This window comes from Lepidochelys kempii, chromosome 8 (assembly GCF_965140285.1).
Source record: "Lepidochelys kempii isolate rLepKem1 chromosome 8, rLepKem1.hap1, whole genome shotgun sequence".
Lineage (NCBI taxonomy): Eukaryota > Metazoa > Chordata > Testudines > Cheloniidae > Lepidochelys > Lepidochelys kempii.
In genome coordinates this window covers 63,417,841-63,441,897 of record NC_136387.1, presented here as the reverse complement: position 1 = coordinate 63,441,897, position 24,057 = coordinate 63,417,841, and the positions used below count along the sequence as shown (strand labels likewise).

At 37.9% G+C, this 24,057-nt stretch overlaps 1 protein-coding gene across 2 annotated transcripts in view; it reads right to left on the bottom strand.

Annotated features, from left to right (window-relative positions):
* The window catches only part of CFH (complement factor H), an 86,229-nt gene extending 69,102 nt beyond the window's left edge, over window positions 1–17,127 (bottom strand). For both annotated transcript variants that reach the window (XM_073356728.1, XM_073356729.1), the window contains exons 1-5: window positions 16,977–17,127; window positions 8,990–9,175; window positions 3,678–3,783; window positions 2,522–2,598; window positions 71–265 (exon numbers count right to left, since the gene is read on the bottom strand). In XM_073356728.1, the coding sequence (XP_073212829.1) occupies window positions 71–265; window positions 2,522–2,598; window positions 3,678–3,783; window positions 8,990–9,175; window positions 16,977–17,034 (622 nt within the window). In that variant the 5' untranslated portion in view covers window positions 17,035–17,127. The remainder of the gene's footprint in view (window positions 1–70; window positions 266–2,521; window positions 2,599–3,677; window positions 3,784–8,989; window positions 9,176–16,976) is intronic.
* Window positions 17,128–24,057: the final 6,930 nt, after the last annotated feature.

Here is a 24,057-nt window from a genome sequence, read left to right as displayed (position 1 = left end):
CAACAGTACCTTCCAAATCACTTTCGCTAAAGAGAAATTTCATTAAACTAAAAGATAATTTTCTTCTCACCTATGCATGTAGGTACATCAGCATTCCAATTTCCATCAGCTGAGCAATGTATTTGTTTAGATCCAGAAAGTTTATAGTCTTCATTACATTCAAACTGTACAACTTGGCCAAAGAAAAATTCTTGGTCTGCTTCATATACACCAGTTACAAGGATTTTTCCATTTTCTGGTGCATTTACTGGTAAACACTTCCTCACTGTAAAAATAAAGCTATAATTTAAGGCCTACTCTGTAACTATATTGTAAAACAAAATGGTCAGCATTAAAAATAAGCTAAACACTGTTGCAAAAAAAGAAATTTTGGGATGTATTAGCAGGAGTGTTGTAAGCAAGACACAAGAAGTAATTCTTCCTCTCTACTCCACGCTGATTAAGCCTCAACTGGAGTATTGTGTCCAGTTCTGGGTGACACATTTCAGGAAAGATGTGGATAAATTGGAGAAAGTCCAGAGAATAGCAACAAAAATGATTAAAGGTCTAGAAAACATGACCTAGGAGGGAAGTCTGGAGAAGAGAAGACAGAGGGGACATGATAACAGTTTTCAAGTACATAAAAGGTTGTTATAAGGAGGAGAGAGGTACATTGTTCTCTTTAACCTCTGAGGATAGGACAAGAAGCAATGGACTTAAATTGCAACAAGGGCAGTTTAGGATGGACATTGGGAAAAACTTCCTGACTGTCAGGGTAGTTAAGCATTGGAATAAATTGCCTACGGAGGTTGTGGAATCTCCATCATTGGAGATTTTTAAGATCAGGCTGGACAAACACCTGCCAGGGATGGTCTAGATAATACTTAGTCCTGCCATGAGTGCATGGGACTGGACTAATGACCTCTTGAGGTCCCTTCCAGTCCTACGATTCTATGATAAACATTAAAATACAGAACAATTGAAAAAAATACTATAAGTACACTACATAGTAAATTCAAAATTCAGCTTTATCACATACTCAGATACCACAGTGACCAGTGTGATATAAAGTCAGACTGACAGACACCAGAGAAAGTTGGTACATGGAATCTCCTCACTCGGCTGTGCATTCATCCTGGCTGCAGACAGAGTGCTCACCTAGAATTGCCTTGAGTGATAAATGGGGGCCCAACTAATATATCCAGTGGCACTCACAGCCCAAGCCCTGCTAAAAGTCAAAGTTAGTTGCTCTTGCTTGTGCAAGACTGCATCTGGCTCACAGACTAATCAGCTGGAAAACTTTAGAGAACTGCAGACTGACCAAAACATATCCATCAGTTCACAGTTATTAGCTCAAAATCCTTGATAAAGATATTGGACTAAATTCATCACTGGTATAAGTGAGCACAATTTATGTCAGCAGAAAGTTTGGCCCATATCACATCTCTAATTTCCCATAACTGCACTAACCCAAGAAAAAGAATAAATATATGTGATCAAATATTCCTTATTCCAAAGGAAGCCATTATCTGGAGACAAATTCCATCCTTGGATGTTCGCATAGACATTAATGGGAGAGTATGTGTGTATCTGAGACCAGAGTTTTGCCTCCATCTATTTCTTCTCCCAACTTTCTCCAGTATATCGGTCATTTAGCATTCTTTGATTTTGCATCCTATTTCAGGGTTCCTCAAACAAATTTATAAAGAAAACATCATGCAGGATTAAGTGCACACGTCACAGGCAGTCATGTTTTTCCTTTAGTGAGAAACCCTTAAAATTTTGGGACTAAAGAAATATAAATAATAATAATTCTTACTGGACACAGTCACATTCACATCATAACACAAATACTGTACTGGGGGTATGTGCATTCGTTGTATGACAGAACACTTTCCCCATAAATATTAAAGCTTTGCAGAACAAAATTAAGAAGGAGATTATCTAAGAATAACATTAAAGGACAGATTGTGACATCCTTGATCACGCTGAATGAGTACTACTACTGAAACCAATGGGACTACATGTGCAGTAAGATGGAGCCCTGCAGCGGGACTGGGTTCCTGCAGGACACACTGCCATAACAGTGGGAACAAGTAAAATGCATTTGTTGTGGGCGGGATTGGGTGGGCAAAAAACAAAAAAACAGACTGTGGAAATTTGGAGGAAAACACTAAATCTCTTGTAGGTTTACCAAGAGTAGCTGATTTGGGAAATTGCTATTTATAGTGTTTGAGCTTCTCTTTCCTAAACATATTTATCTCCCTCCCCTCTCTTGCAGGATTTGTGGGATCTAAGATTTTTTTTGGTTTGGAGCAGGATAAAAATGCCAGAAATAATGCAAGAATGGGTGGGAGTGGGAGTGGGTATTGCAGGGCAGGATTGGAGCAGAATTTAAAAAATAGTCTCACACAAGGCTCTAGAGAAAGGTACTAATCAATATGAGCAAAGATATCACAATCAGGTCCTAAATAGCTTTAGGCAGGCAAATATTAAATAATAATCAGTTTGAAAAAAAGATTATGTTCTAGACTCCATTTACCTTCACAGTGGGGGAGTTCATTGCTCCATCCATCTGCCTGACACTCACGGAAATTTCTTTGGCTGAGCATCTGATATCTTACCAAAAAAATTGTAACCAAAATATAAAACTCTAAAACACAGCAGCATTATGTGTTAATAGGTTATATGATGTATTACAGTTAAAACAATAAGTCAGTTCCCCTGTTCCAATACATAAACTAACCCAAAACATTCGCCTGGAGAAGGAAACAATACTGTCTCTATTGGGCTCCTTCCCCATTTTGTTAAACTTCCTATTGCTCACAGTAGCAAAATGGTAAATGGCAGAAGTAAAGCTTCATTGAAAGCTTCTTTATTACAGAGAGCTGCTAATGCTAAACTCTGGCTCAGCCCTCTGTATAGAAGCCATTGTACTTCACTGTGCTCTCACAACGTTAGGGAGAATTGCAACTTCCAAGCCCAGTTCACTGGTACTCTCAAGCACAAAGGAGGCATAACCCTGGTGAAAATGGCAGATTAAGCCAAGTTTATGGATGCTTTGCATTGCCAGAGTAGTGCAAAACAGCCAGACTGTAATGGAATATATCTTATTATATACAAGATTTTTTATTCAATTTACTAAAGCTCTTACTAGAGCAAGCATATGATGAATGTAGTGACTGAGTCTACCACAAAGTTGTTATTTGAACGAATATTTCTCTGCAATTACTATAGAACAGGGATGATTAAAGTTTGGCCTGTAGGTCAGGGGCCTGATTTTCACAAGTGCTGACCTCTGAAAATCAGGCTTCATCAGTTCATTAGTTTCTGAGTCCTGGATCTCCATATTAAATATGAGATCAGCTGCAATCAGTTTAAGCAAATTAGGTGTGGTCCTCAGGTGGACAAAGTTTGGCTGACTCTGCTACAGAAGTACATCTGAAGGTATAAGATTAAAGAGTTATGTTAAATAGTTTTATGGAAACCCAAGGTGCTTTTAATGTAATGAAGTTGGATACACTTTCATCATTAACCACTTCTAACTATAGAAACCTAAAAATATTAACAGAATGTAAATCTGTCAGTCTTAAATCAAAAATCACAAAGCCATAACTAGACACTTACTCCATTAACCTTTACACCCCACACTGACTTGCTCTAGTGCTACCAGCATATTAAACAACAGAAAACATTACCCTTCATCACATTTGTACTCAACGCGAGTGCCAAATACAAACTCCGTTCCAGCAGTAAGTTCAAAGGAGCCAAACTGAATATCTCCAGGATGGCCACAGGGCTTGTCTGGAGGGGTGGAAAAAAAGGGAAACGTGTTTATAAACCTTCCACAGTGCTGTAAAGGGAGGTAATTTTGCCTGTCAGATAGGAATTGTATTTCCTATATGGGGTGGGATTTTCAAAAGCTTTCAGCATTAGCTTAATTCTCTCCTATTATAAAGTCAGTGGGAGTTTTACCATTGATTTCAGTGGTAGCTGAATGCCGAGCACTTTTGAAAACTCAGCCATAATGCTGGTGAATTAAATACTGGGACTATACAAATTTTTGCTTTCTGAGTAACAAACAGCAAAGAAACTGACTCTATAAAATATTTATTAATACTTTAAAGGCCTCTGGTCTAAAAGTGGATGCTTTGTCAGACCTACGATCAGATTCAGATACACATTGAAAAGTTCCAACTTGTTAATATATTTTTTAAAGGCACAAGGTTTATTGACCTGATATTTAAAACTTTTCCTTGCACACTTTCAAAAGGATTCTTTTGAAGAGGTAAAGGCTCTTTAGAAATGATTTTATATACATATATGTATATTAGGAGGAAAATAAAAGCATTATTAAGTCAATCAAATAAATTATATGTACAGCTTGTCACATAGGTTATACATGGAGACAGAACTGTAATTATGCATGGACCTTTTAACTGAGGGAGATGGTAAATTCCAGCACGGTAATGAAGTTTTTTAATACCTGGTCATAAATTCCCAGATAATAGCAGTGAAGAGCTTGAGTTAGATGAAAAACATTATTCATGAAAAGATACCTGGCTGAGAGATGGCACTCTGGTTCTGGAGAAGATAAATACACTCCTACAATGACAGGCTGGGACCTTGGGTGAATGGTTACCCTTCAAACTGGAGCCCAAGGACTTCTTAAAATAGATGGGTGTGTGACCCAGGGACCTCTTTGTGCCATCTGGCAGAGAGCATCATTGAACATAAGGATTACAGGGATCCCCCTTGGTCTGGTATCTACCTACTAGTTTCCCCAAGAGTGTCATGTAAGATTTCTATTGAAAGCCTGTGTCACAATGGTCATCATGATCACTGTAAAATGTATGTATAGATAATATGTAAGGGGTTTATATATATATATATATATATATATATATATACACACACACAGACACAAAGAAAAATATGTTCTTGAGGCCTGTGAGTTGGAGTCAGTCACCAGAAGTTGAAAAACGAGTTTATTTCAGGCAGAAGATGTTTATCTAGCAGTCTGTCTGTAAGTAAATGGAGCATTGTATAATTCACAATCAATGTCCGTTTACAATCTGAGCTAAATGATAAGGATGGGATTATGAAATCTTCAGAGGGGGTAAATTTACAGCAGGAAATAAACCAGTGGGAGGGAGTCTTTTTCTACAAGTGATGATAATGGATTTTTGGAGTACAACTGTAGGTACAGAGACTAACTCTACATCCTTCATCTAGGATGTAAGATGACAGAAGGTTTGCTTCATGAAATAAGGATCACAGACAGACAAGTTTTTAAATACTGGGAGAAGAACTTTGGGTGACATAAAAATCACTAGACAGGAGAGTACCATGTTAGTTACGTCTGGGCTCTATTATGCGTGTTATGATTCCGTTTTAGATGTAACCCTTTGTTTCCAATATTTCAACTTGCTATCATTTGAAACTCTGTTCTTTGTTAAATAAACTTTAAAATGCTTTCTCTATAAACAAACTTAAGTGCTGTGTGTTAAGCAGAACTGTATTCTCTGGTATAACTAGTAAGTTGTGGTGTTCTGTTCCTTTGGGAATAGAGGATCTTGGAGTTCTATGAGTGTCCAGTGGATTGGGGCTGGATGCTACAGGCAGATGCTTGAAGGACTTGGGGTTGTTGCGTGCCTATCACTAACCTGAAGAGGAACAGCGCAGCCTGCATAGGCTGAGAGAAGAGTGCTTGTTCTGCCTGCGGCTGGTGGTGTCAGGAAGCTGCGCCCTGATAGGCACAGTTAAGGGGAGGTGGTAGTGAGATGCCTCACAACCCTACCCCGGGAAGTACCACAGTGGAGTGATTCAGCAGGATCTACATCCAGTTTGCTTACATACTGAGAGAGTCACACATGAGAAGGGTGAAAAATTAAGAAAAGGATTATGGATTGCTATTTTCTGTTTATTTCAGGTAAGGAAATAAAGTGCAGTATAAAATGAATAGACAAAAAACTAAATAAGCAATAGTTGGAGCAACAGTGTGAAGCTCAGGAATTAGATGATGAAGGGAAAACCATTGAGGAATTGAGATTTTCACTCGTGGAACAAGATAAGTTATGCACAGGCATAGCCCTCAATGAAACAGCTTTGACGTTGGAGTTGGCTTTCTAGGAGGTGGCAAAAGTAGAGAAGGAACCATGTGTGGGAAGCCAAAAAGAAATGGGCCGCAGTGGAAGCCACATACCAGAGAGTACTGGAGCTGGAAGACAAAAATGTTGAAGCCCAAGAAGCAGAGGTAAAAGAAAAGGAGGAGAGGCAAGACAAAGAGATGGCAGGCAACACGCCCTGAGCATACTGGATTTACAAAAGCAGATCCTTCAGCCCACGTGTAACCCTCACCAGGGATCACACAGCTGGGACAAACTGTGCCCTAGTTACCGGGAGACTGATTGCACTGAAGAATATTTAACCACCTTTGAAAGGATCTGCAGTGTACATAACAACTCTGATGACTGGAGAATGACCATCTTACTCTCCAAACTCAATGGTAAAACTTTGCAGGTGTTAAATTATGTGGATGTAAATGAGACTATGAAGTATGACATTTTAAAATTGTCTGTGTCAAAAAGGTTTCAAATTACACCAGCAGCATACCACAAAGTTTATAAACCTTTAAAAGGTTGACAAGTTAAGTCAGAGGGAATAAGTTCATAAAATGGTGGATTATTTGAAAAAAAATGACAAAAAGTAAAGGGGCAGAAACTTATGACCAGTTAATAGATCTATTTGCTCAAGAACATTTATTTGACGTCTGCTCTAAGCAGGAGAGGGCGGCAGGGTGGGAGACGTCTGTGGAAGCTGCTGCAGAAGCAACTGACTTGTATATAGAAGAGAGATTATTCACAGAGTGCATGTCCCAAAGGGAAGAGCAAAAAGCCCGTAGTAAAAGAGTGTCTTTGGTTTGTTCCTGGAAAAAAGAGAGGGAAGGGGATTAAGGTCACATCACCCTATATTTCATATTTAAGAGTAGGGCCTCACTGGCTAAGTTTCTGAAGCATTTAACTAGTTCTCTAGCTATTCTACATAATTTTACACCTCTGATTTCTTTACTGTATATTATTGGAATACTGTATCCAGTTTTGGTGTTCACACTTCAAAAAAGTCGTTGATAAATTGCAAAGAGCTCAGAAAAGAGCAACAAGAATGATTAGACGTCTGGAAAACATGCCTGACTGAGAAATTAAGAGGCTCAATCTATTTAGTTTATCAAAGAGAAGATTAAATAGAGATTTGATTGTGGTCCACAAGTGTCTCCACTGGGAAGTGATTTCCACTAACAGACTGCTTTTTAAACTAAGAAGAAGGCATAACAAAATCAAATGTTTGGAAGTTGAAGCTAAGTAAATTCAAACTAGAAATAGGAAAAAAAAGAAGAGTAATTAACCATTTGGATCAGTTTACCTAGGGACAGGATGGATTCTTCATCACTTGCGATCTTTAAATCAACGTTATATCTTAAACAGAACTTATGGCCTTGATGCAGAAATTACTGGGTTATGTTCTTTGGCTTGGGTTATGCAGGAGGTCATACCAGATTATCATAATGATCCCTTCTGGTCCTAGAATCTATGATCTTCTCTTAATGATCTTCATGTCAAATTAACTTTACTATATGTTGGGTATTTTTATTGGAAATGTAGACTATTTGGGAAAGAAGCATATTTGGATGACTCAGAGAAAATAACGGACTCCAGATTTAAGGGAAGACCAAGTGAAGAGAGAAGTAGTCACTTGAGCATGTACTCAAAAGGAAAGGAATTGTGGGACCCCTTTCTAAAAGTGCTGGCCCTGTTCATTCTTGGAACAAGCACTATTTAATGACCTTCAGAGAGCTAGACTTTATTCAGACCGCTTTGCTTCTTCAATGTGCTTTCCAAACATAATCTCTTTTTAAATGATTATATGATATCTACAACATCAGTCTTGAAAGAACATATGGTAAAATTTATGGGAGGTTTACTTTTCAACTGAAAATTACAGTAGATGTTAACCTGACAATTATTCATAGAGCTGGTCAGGAATTTTCTGTCTGAATGACTTTCTGGTGGATAATGCAGTTTCTGCAAAATTGACATTTTCTTTGGGAAAAATCTTGATTTTGCTAAACATTTTTGATTTTCCATTAGGAAAATTTAAATGAAATATTTCATTTTGCGTCACTTCAACCTGAATTAGAATGTTTCAATTTCTTGAACTGACAAAATATTTAGTTTTGAATCAGGTCAATAAAACATTAAATTGCATTTCCCTATGAATTCATTATATAATGGGAGATGTAGTTTGAGCCCCCCTTCTCTCCTGCAGGCCATGTTCCCTGGAGCACTACATCTCCCATATTGCAATGTGGATTTCCCTCTGATTGATATGCATGACGCAATGTGGAGGTCACATGATTCTCAGAACATAATAAGTGCTGTAGTCTGGTCAGGGAGCCTATATGGGAAGAATGGAGATTTCAAGGCTCCTGAACATCAACTCCCATGAGGCAATGCATCACTTTGGTAAAATGTGTTTAAATAGAACTGATTGAAAATGTTTCATTTAAATCAAAACTGTTGAAATAAAATGTTTTGACCTTTCAGAATCATTTTTTTTATTTCCATTCTGTGAAACATTTCAAAATTTAAACTTTTCATCCCAATTTATGACAAAAACAAATGTAAGAATTTCCCATAGGATGGAAATTCTGAATTTGCTCAGTTCTAGTTATTTCTTACTATGAAGTAGCTACGTTTATATTGAACAACTGTTAAAAAAAACTGCTTTGCTAAATCCTCTATCTGTACCTTTGGTGTCTGTATTGTAAATCACTGTAGTAATAATAAAGATTCTTTTTAATGGAATTTTCTTCCTCACTAAATTTTAGGGGCCAAATCTTGGAATTACGACAGAAAAAACTCCAACTGAAGTACCCAAAGACCTGAATAAAAAAGGAAAATGACTGAAAGTATTTCAGTTGAACATTTTCGCAATTTGTGAAGATACTTACTTATACATTCCACATATGGGTAGAGATGTTTCCACATCCCATCTTTACACTCAAATGTAACACGACCAAGTTTTATGTACCCAGGTCGACAGTTGTAAATTGCTGAAGTACCATGTGGATAGGATGCCTTGTCCCATGTTCCTATAATTATTTCCTTCGTTCTTCTAGGAGGTGGAGTTTCACAATCTAGAAATTAAGTAAATGAGAATAATTATTATTAAAATAGATGGTAAATACCCAAAAATAATGTTAACCATAAGGAAGAAAGATTTGAGAGCAAGCAAGTGCAGCTTCTTGATTGTAATCAGCACACAGTGTTGTTTAGAAAGATCATGGGCAACTGAAAGGGACCACAAACAACTGCAAATGGGATACTAACCTGATTTTTAATAGAATGGGAAAAACTTGGTATATATCCCATAGCAAACCAAAATTATCAATCAAATGTGAAACAAAAAATATGTAGATACTGGGGATAATTATCTTTCAGTACATAAAAGGGACAGTAGATGCATAATATAGAGAGTGGGAACAGAGATAATTGCTTTGATTTCAACTTAAGAGACCCCCCTACTACTGTCTTCTCTCCCTCAACTGCAGCTCCCCCAGGCCAGCCCTCCCACCACCAGAGGAAAAAAGGATAAAGATACGCCCAGCTCCCAAGACTTCTACTTCTGCAGCTCTAATCTCCATAACTACTACTACTTCCCATCACTGGCTGACATCAACTTTCTGCTTTCCACTGACCCAATTCTGCCAAATCCCCTTCCTTAGGTTCTCCACACATCTTCAATTTGAGTCCCAACCTTCCCACTCCCTCCAATACTGAGGACTATTTGTGTTCACAGAGAACTGGTGAATAACTCTTCATCCTTCAATCATTTTGTTTTCTGTCCCAGATTTTTGTCTGTCATGACACTTTTCTTCAGGTCAATCAATACTCTCACATTCCCTTCCCCACAGCTTCTTACAATGCCTCCTAACCTGTGTCCAGGAAAATAACTTCTCTACAGAGTCTAATCCAGGCTATGAAAAATAAGGGGAAGTGGTTGCATTTATTCCAGTATGATATTCCTGAGCACAATGAGAATAAAATAAGAAGGGCTAGAAAACCCCAGAGGCTCCAGGCAGAGCTCCCAGTGTTGCTAGCTCTTGGAATTTCATTTCAAATCTCATATTTGGTGTTGCCCTTAAAGCCTGATTTCCTGGAGTTATAGGATTATATGAAAATATCAGTTTTCATTTTTGTGAAGTTTCTAGCCCTCATGGTTATGGAGAAGACTGGAAAATATGAACCCTAAAGGCTCAAAAACCCAGAAGGCAAATAAAAAGTACCCCAAATTTATTATTTTTAACATCTTATGATTTGCTGGGGACCAACTCATGATATTTGAATGCTTGGGGTCATCAGTATGGGCACATGTGCAAGTAGAAAAGAATTAGCAGATTGAGGAAACAGAGCTCACTAGGCTCTGTAGAATATATAAAAGGAAGCAAACTAAACTGCTAGGGGCTACTAGTTCTAGCTGTGCAGCCACTGTCACAAAGACAAAAGGGACCTTCTCTGTGAGTTCTAGACTTCGCTCTATTTAGACACTTTTTGTTTGTTTCTAACCTGCTTTTAGCCTTCTCTTCTGAGGGAAGAACAGACATGAAGACTCAGAGTAACATTTTCAAAAGTACTGGGGAGCGTAAATCCTATTTTACAGCACTGCAGACTGTAAATACTATTGATTTCAAAGAGATTTAGGATCTCAAGTGCCTATGTTACTTTTGAAAGTGGGACTTGGGTGTTTTGAAAATTTTACCCCTTGAATTCAGAAGCTCCTGATCGCCAGGTTCATACTCAAACCACTAGATTATCTCTCTTGCTCAAGAGTTTTTATTTACTTTTTGACTCTCTAAGTCACATGCTCTTTATTGGTACTGGCCACAAAACAATATAGAGGCTGCTACATGTAAAGATTTTAAAAAACAAGCATAAGAGATCTGATATTCTCCTATACCCCCAAAAATATCCACAATAAACAAACAAAATCCTTCCCATACAATGATGCACAGAGGTTCTGTCTCTCTCTCTCACACACACACACACCCCAGAAAAATCTACAGTGAGGAAAAAATTGCATAGAATACATGAAAATACTTGAAAATGTAAAAAGAAATTGTCCCCAATACAACCAATGACCTAACACAGGGATCGGCAACCTTTGGCACGCGGCCCACCAGGGTAAGCCCCCTGGCGGGCTAGGCCGGTTTGTTTACCTGCTGCGTCTGCAGGTTCAGCCGATTGTGGGTCCCACTGGCCACGGTTCGCCACTCCAGGCCAATGGGGGCTGCGGGAAGTGGCAGCCAGCACATCCCTTGGTCTGTGCTGCTTCCCACAGCCCCCATTGGCCTGGAGCGGCGAACCGTGGCCAGTGGGAGCCACAATCGGCTGAACCTGCGGACACGGCAGGTAAACAAACCAGCCGGGCCCGCCAGGGGGCTTACCCTGGTGGGCCGCGTGCCAAAGGTTGCCGATCCCTGACCTAACATTTCCTGTTCTCAGTGCATAGATGACTGCAATTAACCTCTTTGAAAGGCAGCAACTCTCATCCATAATAATGTTGCTCTTCTGGCCTGAGTGATTATATTCAGGGACTTGAAGGGTTGTTTCTGTTCAGAGAAATTGATTACAGGAATCAGGTATATTCTCATGTACCATTCCAAAGAATGTATACAAAGTCCCGGTGCCCTGAACAGAGCAAGAATGAACAGCAAACAGACAGTTTCCTTGCTCACAATTTCCAAGTCTGCCCCTCCAGTCTCTTCTGCACCCAAGGATACTCTGTCTCTTCTCCCTCTCAGGACCACACTCACGACTGCTCTTTTTTGTTTGCTGGATTTCTCCTCCCCTAACATTCACAGAGCTTGCCAAACAATCCCATAGTCCCAGTGTTTGAAAACAGTCACAGGCCAACTGGCTTAACACCTCTCTGAGGCTTCTCCATGCAGCCTAGTGTCCTGGGTGGTAGCCTATTATTGTTTCCAGACATCACTAGATAAAAGGGTGTTTAGGTCACCCAAAGTGACCGAAAATGTTCAGTCATAAGGCATTTACTCCCAATGAGATTCATTCAGTTCAGGAAAGTTTGTGCAAGGTCCTTTGCACCGCTCAGGTGGTTAGGTCACATGCAGATTGGAGGCAGCAATAGACATACACCTTGAATGCCATATAACGGGGTCTCCATGCTGCCCCGCTGTTGGATGTTGTCCTGGTGCTGACTAGAAGGGAGACACACAATGAACAATTAAGCAAGTGGGCAGGGACAAGATGTGGTTGCTAGGCTGGGGTGGGAGGAGGAAGCTGCACTATGGGTTCCTGCCCTGGCAACAGTTGGGAGTGGTAGATTTCAATTCCCCGGTACCCCTGAACTTCGGCAGCATAAATCCTAATTACTGTCTTTATGTAGGAAATGAATTTCATTTCATTTGCACCAAAAATTCCTTTACCTCTCATCATTTATAATTCACTAATATGAATGCCTATAGCTGTGTAAGGAACACAATCTCAGAAAGTTATGCAAAACCAGGACAACCATTTATTACAGAAGAAGTCTGTAAAACTAAAGTGTACAACTGTGTAAAATTATTACTCTAAACCCACTAGAGGGTGCTCACATGCTATCAAAAACCAGATGCTGGGACTTCCACAGAGTAACTAGCAAGACGCATTAAAACTCATTTGCTTTTTTAATGCTTTAACTTTTTGCTCCCCCACTTTTTTTAACAACATGTTGGATTGATATCCTGATCAATCACTAGCAATTACTACATAGCAACAACTAAGTGAAATGTATTCCTCATCTTCACTTTCTCTCAAAAAGATATCTTTTCTTTCTTCCAGTTCCAGAACTTCTGCATACTGTTCTGCTCACTTGAATGGATAAATGATAATAGTTCTATAACTAAATATCAACATTTTGGCTGCAGGAGTGTTTGTGCAGCAGTAACATATAAAAAACATTGGGCCCTCAGTTTTTTTCATACATCTGTAATGCATCTTTATGACACATTTGTGCACCAAGTATTCACCTTGAAGTTCAAATAGGTAGTGAGAAGGACAGAATGTGTATTTAAGTGTTTCCATTTTTTAGTGTATAAATTCCATTAAGTAGTGAATTTTTCCCTTAATGTCTATGAGAAACTCTTATTTACTGTGCATGCTTACATCAAAGGGAAAATCAAAGGGAAACTTCAGTGTCTGCTTCATTTTTTTTCTTTAATAAATGACACCTTTGACAATATTGTTTTTGTTGACAAATTAAAATAAATATCTTATGATCATTTCAATGGTTGCACGTGATTCTAGATTTGGTTTTCTTTATATCATTTAATTCAGTGTGTGAATTTTATGCAAGATTCCAGTGCAATTTATTTTCCCCCAGCATTAATGAAGTGGGACATTTTAAGATTTCCTAGAAAAAACTTGGGTTGAAAGGAGACCAGGAATTTCTCAGATTCTACAGAAATTGTATATTTCAGAAAAGCTAATGGCACTTTGAGTTCTCAGAATGGGAAAGGCCTAGTTAAAAGCTCTTTGTTCATGAAGATTATTTTTTTCACTAAGGATAGCACTAACTTTTCTAATCTTCCCCACCTATATCATCTGCTTTTGTAGTCTCTTTCATTAGCAACTTCAAGAACATTTAAGCAGCACTGGAGCTCAACAGAATACCAATGCGAGACTGATCATATCACACAGAGGACACTATCATATTCAAATCCCACTTCAAGCATGTTTATAAAGAAAAAGCTACATATAATGTTTTTATTACAGCAAATATAAAATCCAAATTGATCTTGTTCACAATTCCATTTGCTCTCTATATACATGCTGTTGGTAGGCTTCTTGGTTGGCCCCATTAACCATGATGCCAGTTCGTCAGCAGAGTAACTATCTATTCAAGTAATTTTCTCTCTATAGTCTCCATAAGAGATACTGTAAAAGCCTACATTGCACATAGCCTACATAGTAATAGCAACTAGTTTGATCATTCTCACAATATTTGACATAGTTAGATTTTCTTAATGAACAGGCTATAAAACATTAATTTTCTCAAACTTAACTAACATTTATATTCAAATTTTTTTCTCAAATCTAACCTTCTTTCCAGGTTGTCATGAACTGCACCTTCCTGGGCACGCACTTTGTTCAACACTGGTGTCTCTGGGTCACTGGTACAGCCCTGTTACACCTCAAAGCTTCCTCTCAGGACACTTGCTTGTGAATATTGGATGATCCTGGCTGCTTTTCCTAACTCTATTTTGAGGACTCTTCAGATTTTTTTCAAAAGATCTTGATTGACTATGCTTCCAACTTCTGGGTTTGGTAAACCCCTAAATGCTTATTTAAACCAGAGTAAATATAACAAACATAACAATAGTTTTCAGTAACCCTTCTACTTCTTACTCCCAGAACAGAGGGAAAACCTATAAAGCATAGCACCTCTTCCCTTCCTGATCACAGACTATTTCTCCAACCTCTGTGTGATCATGATCCCATCCCCTGAAGAGCAAACTGACAACTCTCAAATTCAACCCTCCCTCCCAAATTTCAAATGAGCAGTCTGGGTACAGCTTCTGTCCAGTAGTCCTAGCCTCTGTTGGTCTGTCTACACTGCAATAAAAGACCCACAGGAGTTGCAGTTGTCCTGGGCTGACTGACTTGGGCTGTAGGACTAAAAAGTACAGTATAGACATTCACACTCAGGCTGGAGCCAGGGCTCTAACATCCCAACAGGGTGGCGTGGGAGTGTGTCTCAGAGCCTGGACTCCAGCCCAATCCCAAACATTTACAGTGCTTTTTCTTTTTTTTTTATTCTAGCCTGTGGCACCAATAAATTCAGAGGCTCATTCAGTTTTTTCAGTGATTATTGCTAAAGAATCAGCTTACATTCTGTGAATTTCACTTCACCTAGATTTATTTTTGCATACTTTTTGGTCCCTGACTCTATTAATGACAACAGAACAGTATTTATATAATACTAGGCAGCTTGTATTTTTCTTTTAAGATATGAATCACATTTTTTAATAGAAGTCTCATACAGAGAACTAACAAATAAAGTAACGAAGCTTAATGTATGAGTAAAGATGCAATAGTTTTCAGAATGAAGATCTAGAGGCTGATATTCCACTCACAAACTGGTGCTATTCCACTGATTTAGATTTAATTACTAACAGAAGCCAGGGGGGAATCTAAACTCTGTCTAATGTCTATACTTATTGACAGAAACCGTGGCCACTTTGAAGGTAATGGGAGTTTTGTCATTGACTTCACTGGGGATAGGATTTTACCCATCACAATTATCTATTTATTGCTCAAGCAAGAACTTTACTAACTATGATTTTAAAATATATTTAAAAGAAAATAGAAAATAAATTCTGGGACACATAAGCCATTAGCTGTTTTTTTAAAGACATAGTCTGTGCTCTACTAATTGTGTCAATCGTGTGGATGGGTGACACTTTTGTTTTAAATTCATTTTAGTAAAGGGCTCTGAGACAAATTGTTCTTTCATTTACATTGCTGTAGATCTGGAATCACTCCACTGTAGAAAACGGATTTACCCCTGATTTGCAACAGTGAAATTTAATGGTAACATCTGTCCTGCTGAATCAAATGTTGCCTCATTTACACACCCTTGCAATCCCACTTATCTGAGAAATGTTATATGGGTGTAAAAGGGAGGCTAAAGTTGACCCACTTTGTTTTTTCAAACTTGACGATATTTTTACACTACTTTGAAACAACTTAGACCTTAGTAAAGGGTTTGTAAAATAGTATATTAGTTATACGTTTTAATAAATAATTATTTGGTTTAAATTATAACAGCAATAATAACATTGATATTGCCTACTGACTTTCCAGTTAAAACTCTCTCCCGCTGAAATATTCTGAAAGAGAAGAGGGTATCTGAAAAATATTAGGTCCCAATCCTGCAATCTTTACTCAGCTGCAAGGTCCCACATAAAATCATTGAGATTGCTTAGGTGACTAAAAGCTCAGGATTGTATGTAATTTGTAATTAAAAATTAAAAGTGATCATAGAAGTGAGACATCGATCAACGAGACCCTTCTCATGCAAATGCAGGTAGAGTTCCTCAATAGAAGGCATACTGGATATTAAACTATTATACACCCTAATCAGACAGTATAGACACATTCTTATATTACAGAGGAAACCATTTGAAAATTAAACAAAAAGGCAGTTTGTTAGCCTTAGGGCATAAGAAATTGATCCGTGTTACAGTAAATGTCAAGAGGGCCTCTAAAGACGTACAGGGAGCACACAGCTGGAACTAAAAAAATGAAGAACGTTTCCATCCATAAACTTTGCCCCTTTAATGGACAAGAAGTTTATTTCTCTGTCATCAAGCCATACAACCAGGATTTTTAAAAAAATGTATTCCAGTCAATAGAGCAAAAGGTATTCTTGCAATTTAACTTATTAATGACTTACAATAATTACTGTAAATACAACAAAATCCCTTAACCAAAAGAAAATTTTATAACTTTTTCAATATTATATATAATATTTATCTTATTCATCCTACAGGAGATTTTTATTTAGTCACAATTATTAGATGTTAGCTTTCAACAATTTAATAACACAAATTCAATATATTAAGCTGACAAACATATTGGACTTCTTGGCTCTAGTTTCTAAGCACAGTAATCATTGGAAAAGCTGAACTTCAGTTTAATAGCTCTGGGCATTACAGCAGAATGTAGCCAAATATACAGTTGACATCACACTTACTATAAGATACTGAATACTGAGTTTTGAAAGACAGTTTTAATTAGTTTTGACTCCAAGACTCTGCCCAAAAAAATGGTTAATGAAAGTTTTATCTGTATTCATAAAATATTTTGGAGACCACTTGTCCCAGACTGACCCCAACGTATCAGTTAGGATCATGTCTTTCTTTTTAAGAAACTTACCTTTTTCTGCAGTACATGTCCACAGTAGGAGCAAAACAGTATAGCCCAGCAATATCATCTCAGTGCCTCAGAAGCAGACCATTACATTTACAATGATAGATGGTACTTTCTGTTGTTCTGGGCTATGTACACTCTGTCTTCTAACACTAACTGCTCCTGGAGCTGACCTTGCAAAGATTTTATTCTCTGACTTCAGCAATCACTTCCCCTAATCCTCTTGCAACACACAATAGTCTCTTTCTTTCTACACACATGTATTATGCAATCTTTGCAGAAAAAAAGAGACTTGTTAATATTGGTTGGCTCTCTTTCGGTGTTCTGTTTGCTTTTACCACACACTTCATATCTGAGACAATCCCCCCTGCTTAACAGAAAATCAAATAAAAATAAATACAAGTTGCTTCATTGAATCTAAAGTTTATTTTGGAAGGATATTTTCTCTGTGTTTTATATGCTTAATTAATTAAATGTTAAATTGTATATGTTGTAATAACAACTAAGGGACAGATCCTGACCCACTGAAGTCAGGTACAAAACTCATTTACTACAACAGAAATAGGATCAGGTACCTAATCTTTCTTCACACTCTGAATCCTTTCCTAGCAGACCAACAGTCACACTGAGGTTATTCTAAAACACTAAGAAATACAGTATTGGGCCCTTGCAGAAACAGTTATATGGGGGTGGGGGAGAAATTGAACAAAAAGAGATAGTGAGTAAGATCCAGCTCAGTACTTTTGTGGAAAGTGGAGAATTCTCCTGCATTGTGCTACTACTCCACATCCAGTGACAAAAGGCAGAGCAATTTAAACAGGTGTGCAACCAGGATGGCATGCAATTCCAGTTTACTAAGGAGAGTCTACCGCAAGTGGAATTGACTAACTTTGCCTGCATGTGATCATATCTGTACCTGTATTTGCTGATAGTCTGCCACTCTTGCCTTTTGTTCTTCATGCTTGCAGCAGACCATGACAATTCTGGACTCTACTGCCCAGACCAAGGATTCTCAAAATTTTCACAGGGTGGGCCATCTCGTAATAAAGATTATTTCATAGAACACCTCCTCTCCAATTGGCAACTGCACAGACAATTTGTTCTCCCATTCACAATCACTTTACGCAATATGTGGAATCTACAACGATGGCTTATGTGGAAAAAATAATATCAGTAATACACATAGTGTATTTTTAAGCTTCTTTTAATGCAGTTTAGCAAAGTAAACAAGGAGTATAGCCCATAGCATGTGACCAGATACGTCTCTGAAGACCACTACCAATTCACAGACAAGAGTTTGGAAACCTCTGAACTAGTAATATACTTTTCACTATACAGAATAGAGCTGGGAGGGAAACAGGTTTCCCATCATGTGAAAATTTTCAAAGTATATAAAAAAAAATCCTATGCCCTATCAAGACAAAAAGTTTCTCAAAAAGAAAGAAAGAAATGGTTTGAGTCAATCAAAACATTTCATTTCAATTTTGACTTTTCTTGTTTTTTAAAACTTACTTCAGCTAGACAGCAGTAAAGTCATTTCAACTTGAAAAAACAAACATTTTTATTTTGAATATGTCAAAATGGGGCTTTTCAACAGTTTTGAAACTTTGCTTTCCAATAATTCTTCAATATTCATGGAAACTGATCCTGTTTTGTGAACAGTTTTGATTTCAATATAAAAATGGTTTGTCAAAAAATTCCCAACCAGCTCTTGTTTGTTTACAGTAAACAAGAGACTTGTTTATTCTTCAAACAATTTCAACCTTAAAATTTGTTTTATGTTTACGATAAACCAACTTGATGCTGTGTTAAATGGGTGTTTTTACCTCAGTTAATAGGCAGTGATGTGTTTTTGTGTCTTTAGAGGAAGAAACATTATTTCTCTGAACTGTTCAGCAGTGGACTGGACATTGCAGAGCACATGGTTAGGAAAATTTGGGACTGGGAGTGTGTTGGGGATAGGGAGGTCACCCTGCTGGTTGTAACTAAGTCTGAAAGAAGTCAGAGTGGGGCTGTGGGGTTGCATATAGGCAACTGAGGTTGGAGCTGCTGAACTAGGGCTGTCTAGCACACGTATGGTTTGACCCACATGCTTACAGGCTGGTTGTGAGAATGTCCTCAGCTGGGAGCTACAGCAGCAAAACATTGTAATGCGCCCAGGTTTGCAGGGCATATGGTGACACAACCCCTCCCTGGTCTGGATTGCACCCTGAACCCTGGAACAGATGCCAAGGAAGGTTTTTTTTTTTAATCTGAAGTTTAAAACAAACATATCCCTCAGCAATGTTTGCATCACAAACATTGCAGCACTGTATTTGTGCAGGAATATGAGACACTGAAATGGAGAGGTATACATAGTAAACAAGTAGTATAAATACAAAAAATAAATACGATTTATCTTATTTATATATATAAATATATAAAAATGTACATATATAAAATTGTCTCTCTCATCAATGTACCTTAAAAAAATAACATCTGTATGAAGTTTGGTGTTAAGGATGGTAGAGAATGCAGGGGTTTGAGCTGCTGCAGACAGGGAGCTATGAAGTTTTTTGGCAATGCTTCATGAATAAAATTATTCATGTAGTAGCAGCAACATTCCCCCAACCCACACACTCTACTGGTGGCAAATTTCTGAAGTGGGTCTTAAACCATTGGCAGCTGTTCCATGTCATCTATCCAGCATACAACCCAGCTACCCTGGCTGGGTGCTGCAATGAGAATTTCTTTCTGTAAGAAAGTTAATGAATTTTTAAAGTCTACAAATTGTTACTGATCAATGAATAGTTCTACTGAATACTATTAATATAGTGATGTGATAATAGATGTATGTTTTAAAAGTACAACAGTGCAGTCAGGAAGCATTATTTTATTCAGCTATTCTTTAGATAACTATTCCAGTGACAATATGTTTTTCCTGGTAGTCTCAGTCCAACTACTGAACAGGTTTTATACATTGGCATTCCTTGTCAGACTTGGCTGAGAGACTTAGGCTTCCACCTGTCTGAAGGCTGATCTATCCTATCACCCCAAGTACTGGTACTTCCTGAACAGGAGTTAGGATAAGGCATATTTGTGATGCAGTTTGCGGAAACTTGTACTGCTGTTGCTGTCTGTACACAACTGTGTTTGTTCTTCGGATAAGATGAGAAAGCCCTTAGTGAAAACTTGTTACATTCATGATTAAAATAAAAAATGTGTCTATTATCGTATGTAGTTCAGGGCAACTGCACCAGTGTTCCCTCCACAGCACCCATGCTAGGTGTGACACGAGTACAACCTGGAGCTGTGGGACTGCTGTGCCTCCTTAACTCTGCAGCCTGGGCTGGCTCTTTTTGCCAGGCCTGCTTTGCCAGGGACAAGCAGCAAAACCCTCCAGGGGCTGTTATCACTCAGCCATCAGCATGCAGAGGCATACCCAGCTAAGTTGCATGAATGTTCCCTAAGCCACTCATGAACCATACAGAGGGAAACACCAGAATATCTCTCAATCCTCCAGCCTTGCACTCCAGAAATATACCATCTTACACTGCTCAAGATCTTCTCCTGAACAGTGTAAACTTATAAATTAGTTTACTACTTCATCAAAGGAAAGTGGACATGCTCCAGCCTGTGTGACCTCAGCAGATTTCCCAAGCACTTTAGACAAACTCACTGGTAAAACATTAAAGTAAGTTTATTAACTACAGAAAGATAGATTTTATGTAAGGCTGTCGACTAATCAGAGTTAATACACACGATTAACTCAAAAAAGTAATCGTGATTAAAAAAATCACAATTTAGCGCAGTTTTAATTGCATTGTAAAACAATAGAATACCAATTGAAATTTATTAAATATTTTTGATGTTTTTCTACATTTTCAAATATATTGATTTCAGTTACAACACAGAATACCAAGTGTACACTGCTCACTTTATATTATTATTATTGATTAAAAATATTTGCACTGTAAAAATGATAAAAAACAGTATTTTTCAATTCACCTTATACAAGTACTGTAGTGCAATCTCTTTAGCATGAAAGTGCAACTTACAAATGTAGATTTTTTTGTTACATAACTGCACTCAAAAACAAAACAATACAAAACATTAGCGCCTACAAGTCCACCCAGTACTACTTCTTGTTCAGCCAATTGCTAAGACAAACAAGTTTGTTTACATTTATGGAAGATAATGCTGCCCACTTCTTATTTACGTCACCAGAAAGTGAGAACAGCTGTTCACATTGGACTTTTGAAGCCAGCATTGCAAGGTATTTACATGCCAGATACGTTAAACATTTGGATGTCCCTTCATGCTTCAGCCACCATTCCAGAGGACGTGCTTCCATGCTGATGATGCTCGTTAAAAAAATAATTCATTAATTAAATTTGTGACTGAACTCCTTTGGAGAATTGTGTGTCTCTGGCTCTATTTTGCCCACATTCTGCCATATATTTCACGTTATAGTAGTCTGGGATGACGACTTAGCACATGTTGTTCATTTTAAGAACACTTTCGCTGCAGATGTAGCAAAACGCAAAGAAGGTACCAATATCAGATTTCTAAAGATAGCTACAGCACTCGACCCAAGGTTTAAGAATCTGAAGTGCCTTCCAAAATCTGAGAGGGATGAGGAGTGGAGCATGCCTTCAGAAGTCTTAAAAGAGCAACATTCCAATGCGGAAACTACAGAACCCGAACCAGCAAAAAAAAAAATCAATCTTCTGCTGGTGGCATCTGACTCAGATGATGAAAATGAACATGTGTTGGTCCACATTGCTTTGGATCGTTATTGAGCATGTACACTGGAAAGGTGGTTGAAGCATGAAAGGACATATGAATCTTTAGCACATGTGGCATGTAAGTATCTTGCAACGCCGGCTACAACAGTGCCATGAGAACACTTGTTCTCACTTTCATTGTGAACTGGTGGCACTGTGAACAAAAAGCGGGCAGCATTATCTCCTGAAAACATAAACAAATTTGTTTGGATGAGTGATAGCTGAACAAGAAATAGGACTGAGTGGACTTGTAGATGCTAAAGTTTTACATTTTTTTTTTTTTACATATTTGTAAATTTTTAAGTTCAACTTTCATGGTAAAGAGATTGCACTACAGTACTTGTAGTAGGTGAATTGAAAAATACTATTTCTTTTGTTTTTTACAGTGCAAATATTTGTAATAAAAAATATAAAGTGAGCACTGTACACTTTGTATTGTGTGTTATAATTGAAATCAATATATTTCAAAATGTAGAAAACATCCACAAATATTTAAATAAATGGCATTCTATTATTGTTTAACAGTGTGATTAATTGCACAATTAATCGTGCTATTTTTTTAATTGCATGATTAATTACAATTATTATTTTAATAGCTTGACAGCCCTAATTTTAAGTGATTATAAGTGGTAGGCATAAAGATTAGAGATAGTTACAAAAAAAAAAAAGTAAGCATGTAGTCTAAATCCTAAACCGTCTTAGACTAAGCAGTATTTGGATCAAGCAATTTTTCTCACTCCAGTGGATGCTGTAGGCAAGTTACAGTTCTTCATACATAGACTGACTTCCCTTCTCAGCCTGGGACAAGTCTCCTCAGTTCAAATCTTTGTTTTTCTGGCATTCTTGTTGCTTTCATCATAGGTGGGGGAGGAGAGATGTAAAGTCATGATGCCACTGTCCCTTATTTTATACCACCATTTCATGTGCCTGGAAAATATCAGCCCAGACATGTCCTGGTGGGCCTTTCTGAGTCACAGAGTCAAGCAATCCCCATTTTGTGAGGCTTGTGTAACTCTCCTACATATTTGTAAATCCCTTGTTTACAACTCCCCTGCTGATTAATGGTTGTTTAATGCCCAACTGGGTGCAGGTCACCTCCTTTGTTGTCACTGGAGAACTAGTAGGTGGGTGACTCCCAAACTCACAGCATATTTCAACAACAATAGAGCAAAATCTGATGACTTCATATACACTAATTTAGAGAGAGAGAGAGAGCGAGAGAGAGAGAACACACAATACATGGCATGCTTTGTATGAAATATCACAATCATATGTGAATGATGGACATGGAGGTTACAGGGTACCACTTTGAGTTACAGTGTGTTACACTAGGCTATCAGCTCCTTAGAAGTCACCTCTCTTGTGTAGAAACCCGAGTCTCTCTTCCTCCTGACCATCATGTTTCAAGGTGCACAGTTCCCTGCCTACACTGTAATCTCCATCAAGTCTGACCATCTAAAAGTCCAGAGTTCACACTTCTCTCTGAAGTCTATAAACAGTATAATTCCCTGCAGATAAATTACCACACATCCCTTTCTAAACAAGCACATTTATTCTTAAGGTGAAAGCATTACAGAAAAAAATATAACAAAAACAATAAAGGAATCTACACACAGGCTAACAAGTTTACCAAAGATTACCTTCCAGCTCTAACAAGGGCTCTGGTAGGACTCAATGTCTAAAACCACACTAAGGGGTTTTCTGTGGTTACAAGTTCATAACAGCTTTTGTATTCTCCTCCTACTAGGTATTTCAAAGGAAATCCCTTTCATGCATATTGTTTAAAAAACAAATTTGTTCAATATAGTCCTTTGATCATCCTGGCCCACAACCTTTGCAATTAATACAATGGATTCCAAAGATACTTACACTTAATTTAACAAGATCTCCCAAGGATTTTTCAGGAAACTGCCATATTTTTCACAGCACCATTTCACTGCCTCTGGTACCCATTTATTTAGGGAACAAATGCTATTACTAATGGGAACACCCAGTTTTTCCTGGATGTAGTATCAGACAGATTTCTTCACCAAATAGTCACTTAACCAACAAAAAGTGATGCTATTTTAGACTTAGTTGTGGTAAATAGTGAGGACATGGTCATACAAAATAACTTTGGCGCCAGCAATGAGTTGATCCACTTTACATTAAATGGAAGGATATTCAAAACCGGGCCAGTAACTAAGATTTTTTTTCAAGAAGGCAGATTAGAGAAATTAAGGGAGCTAGTTAGTAAAGTCAACTGGACTGAAGAGCCCAAGGCCTAGAAAATGGAGGCGGTTTGGGATTTCTTTAAGTCAAACATGCAAAAACTATCTGGA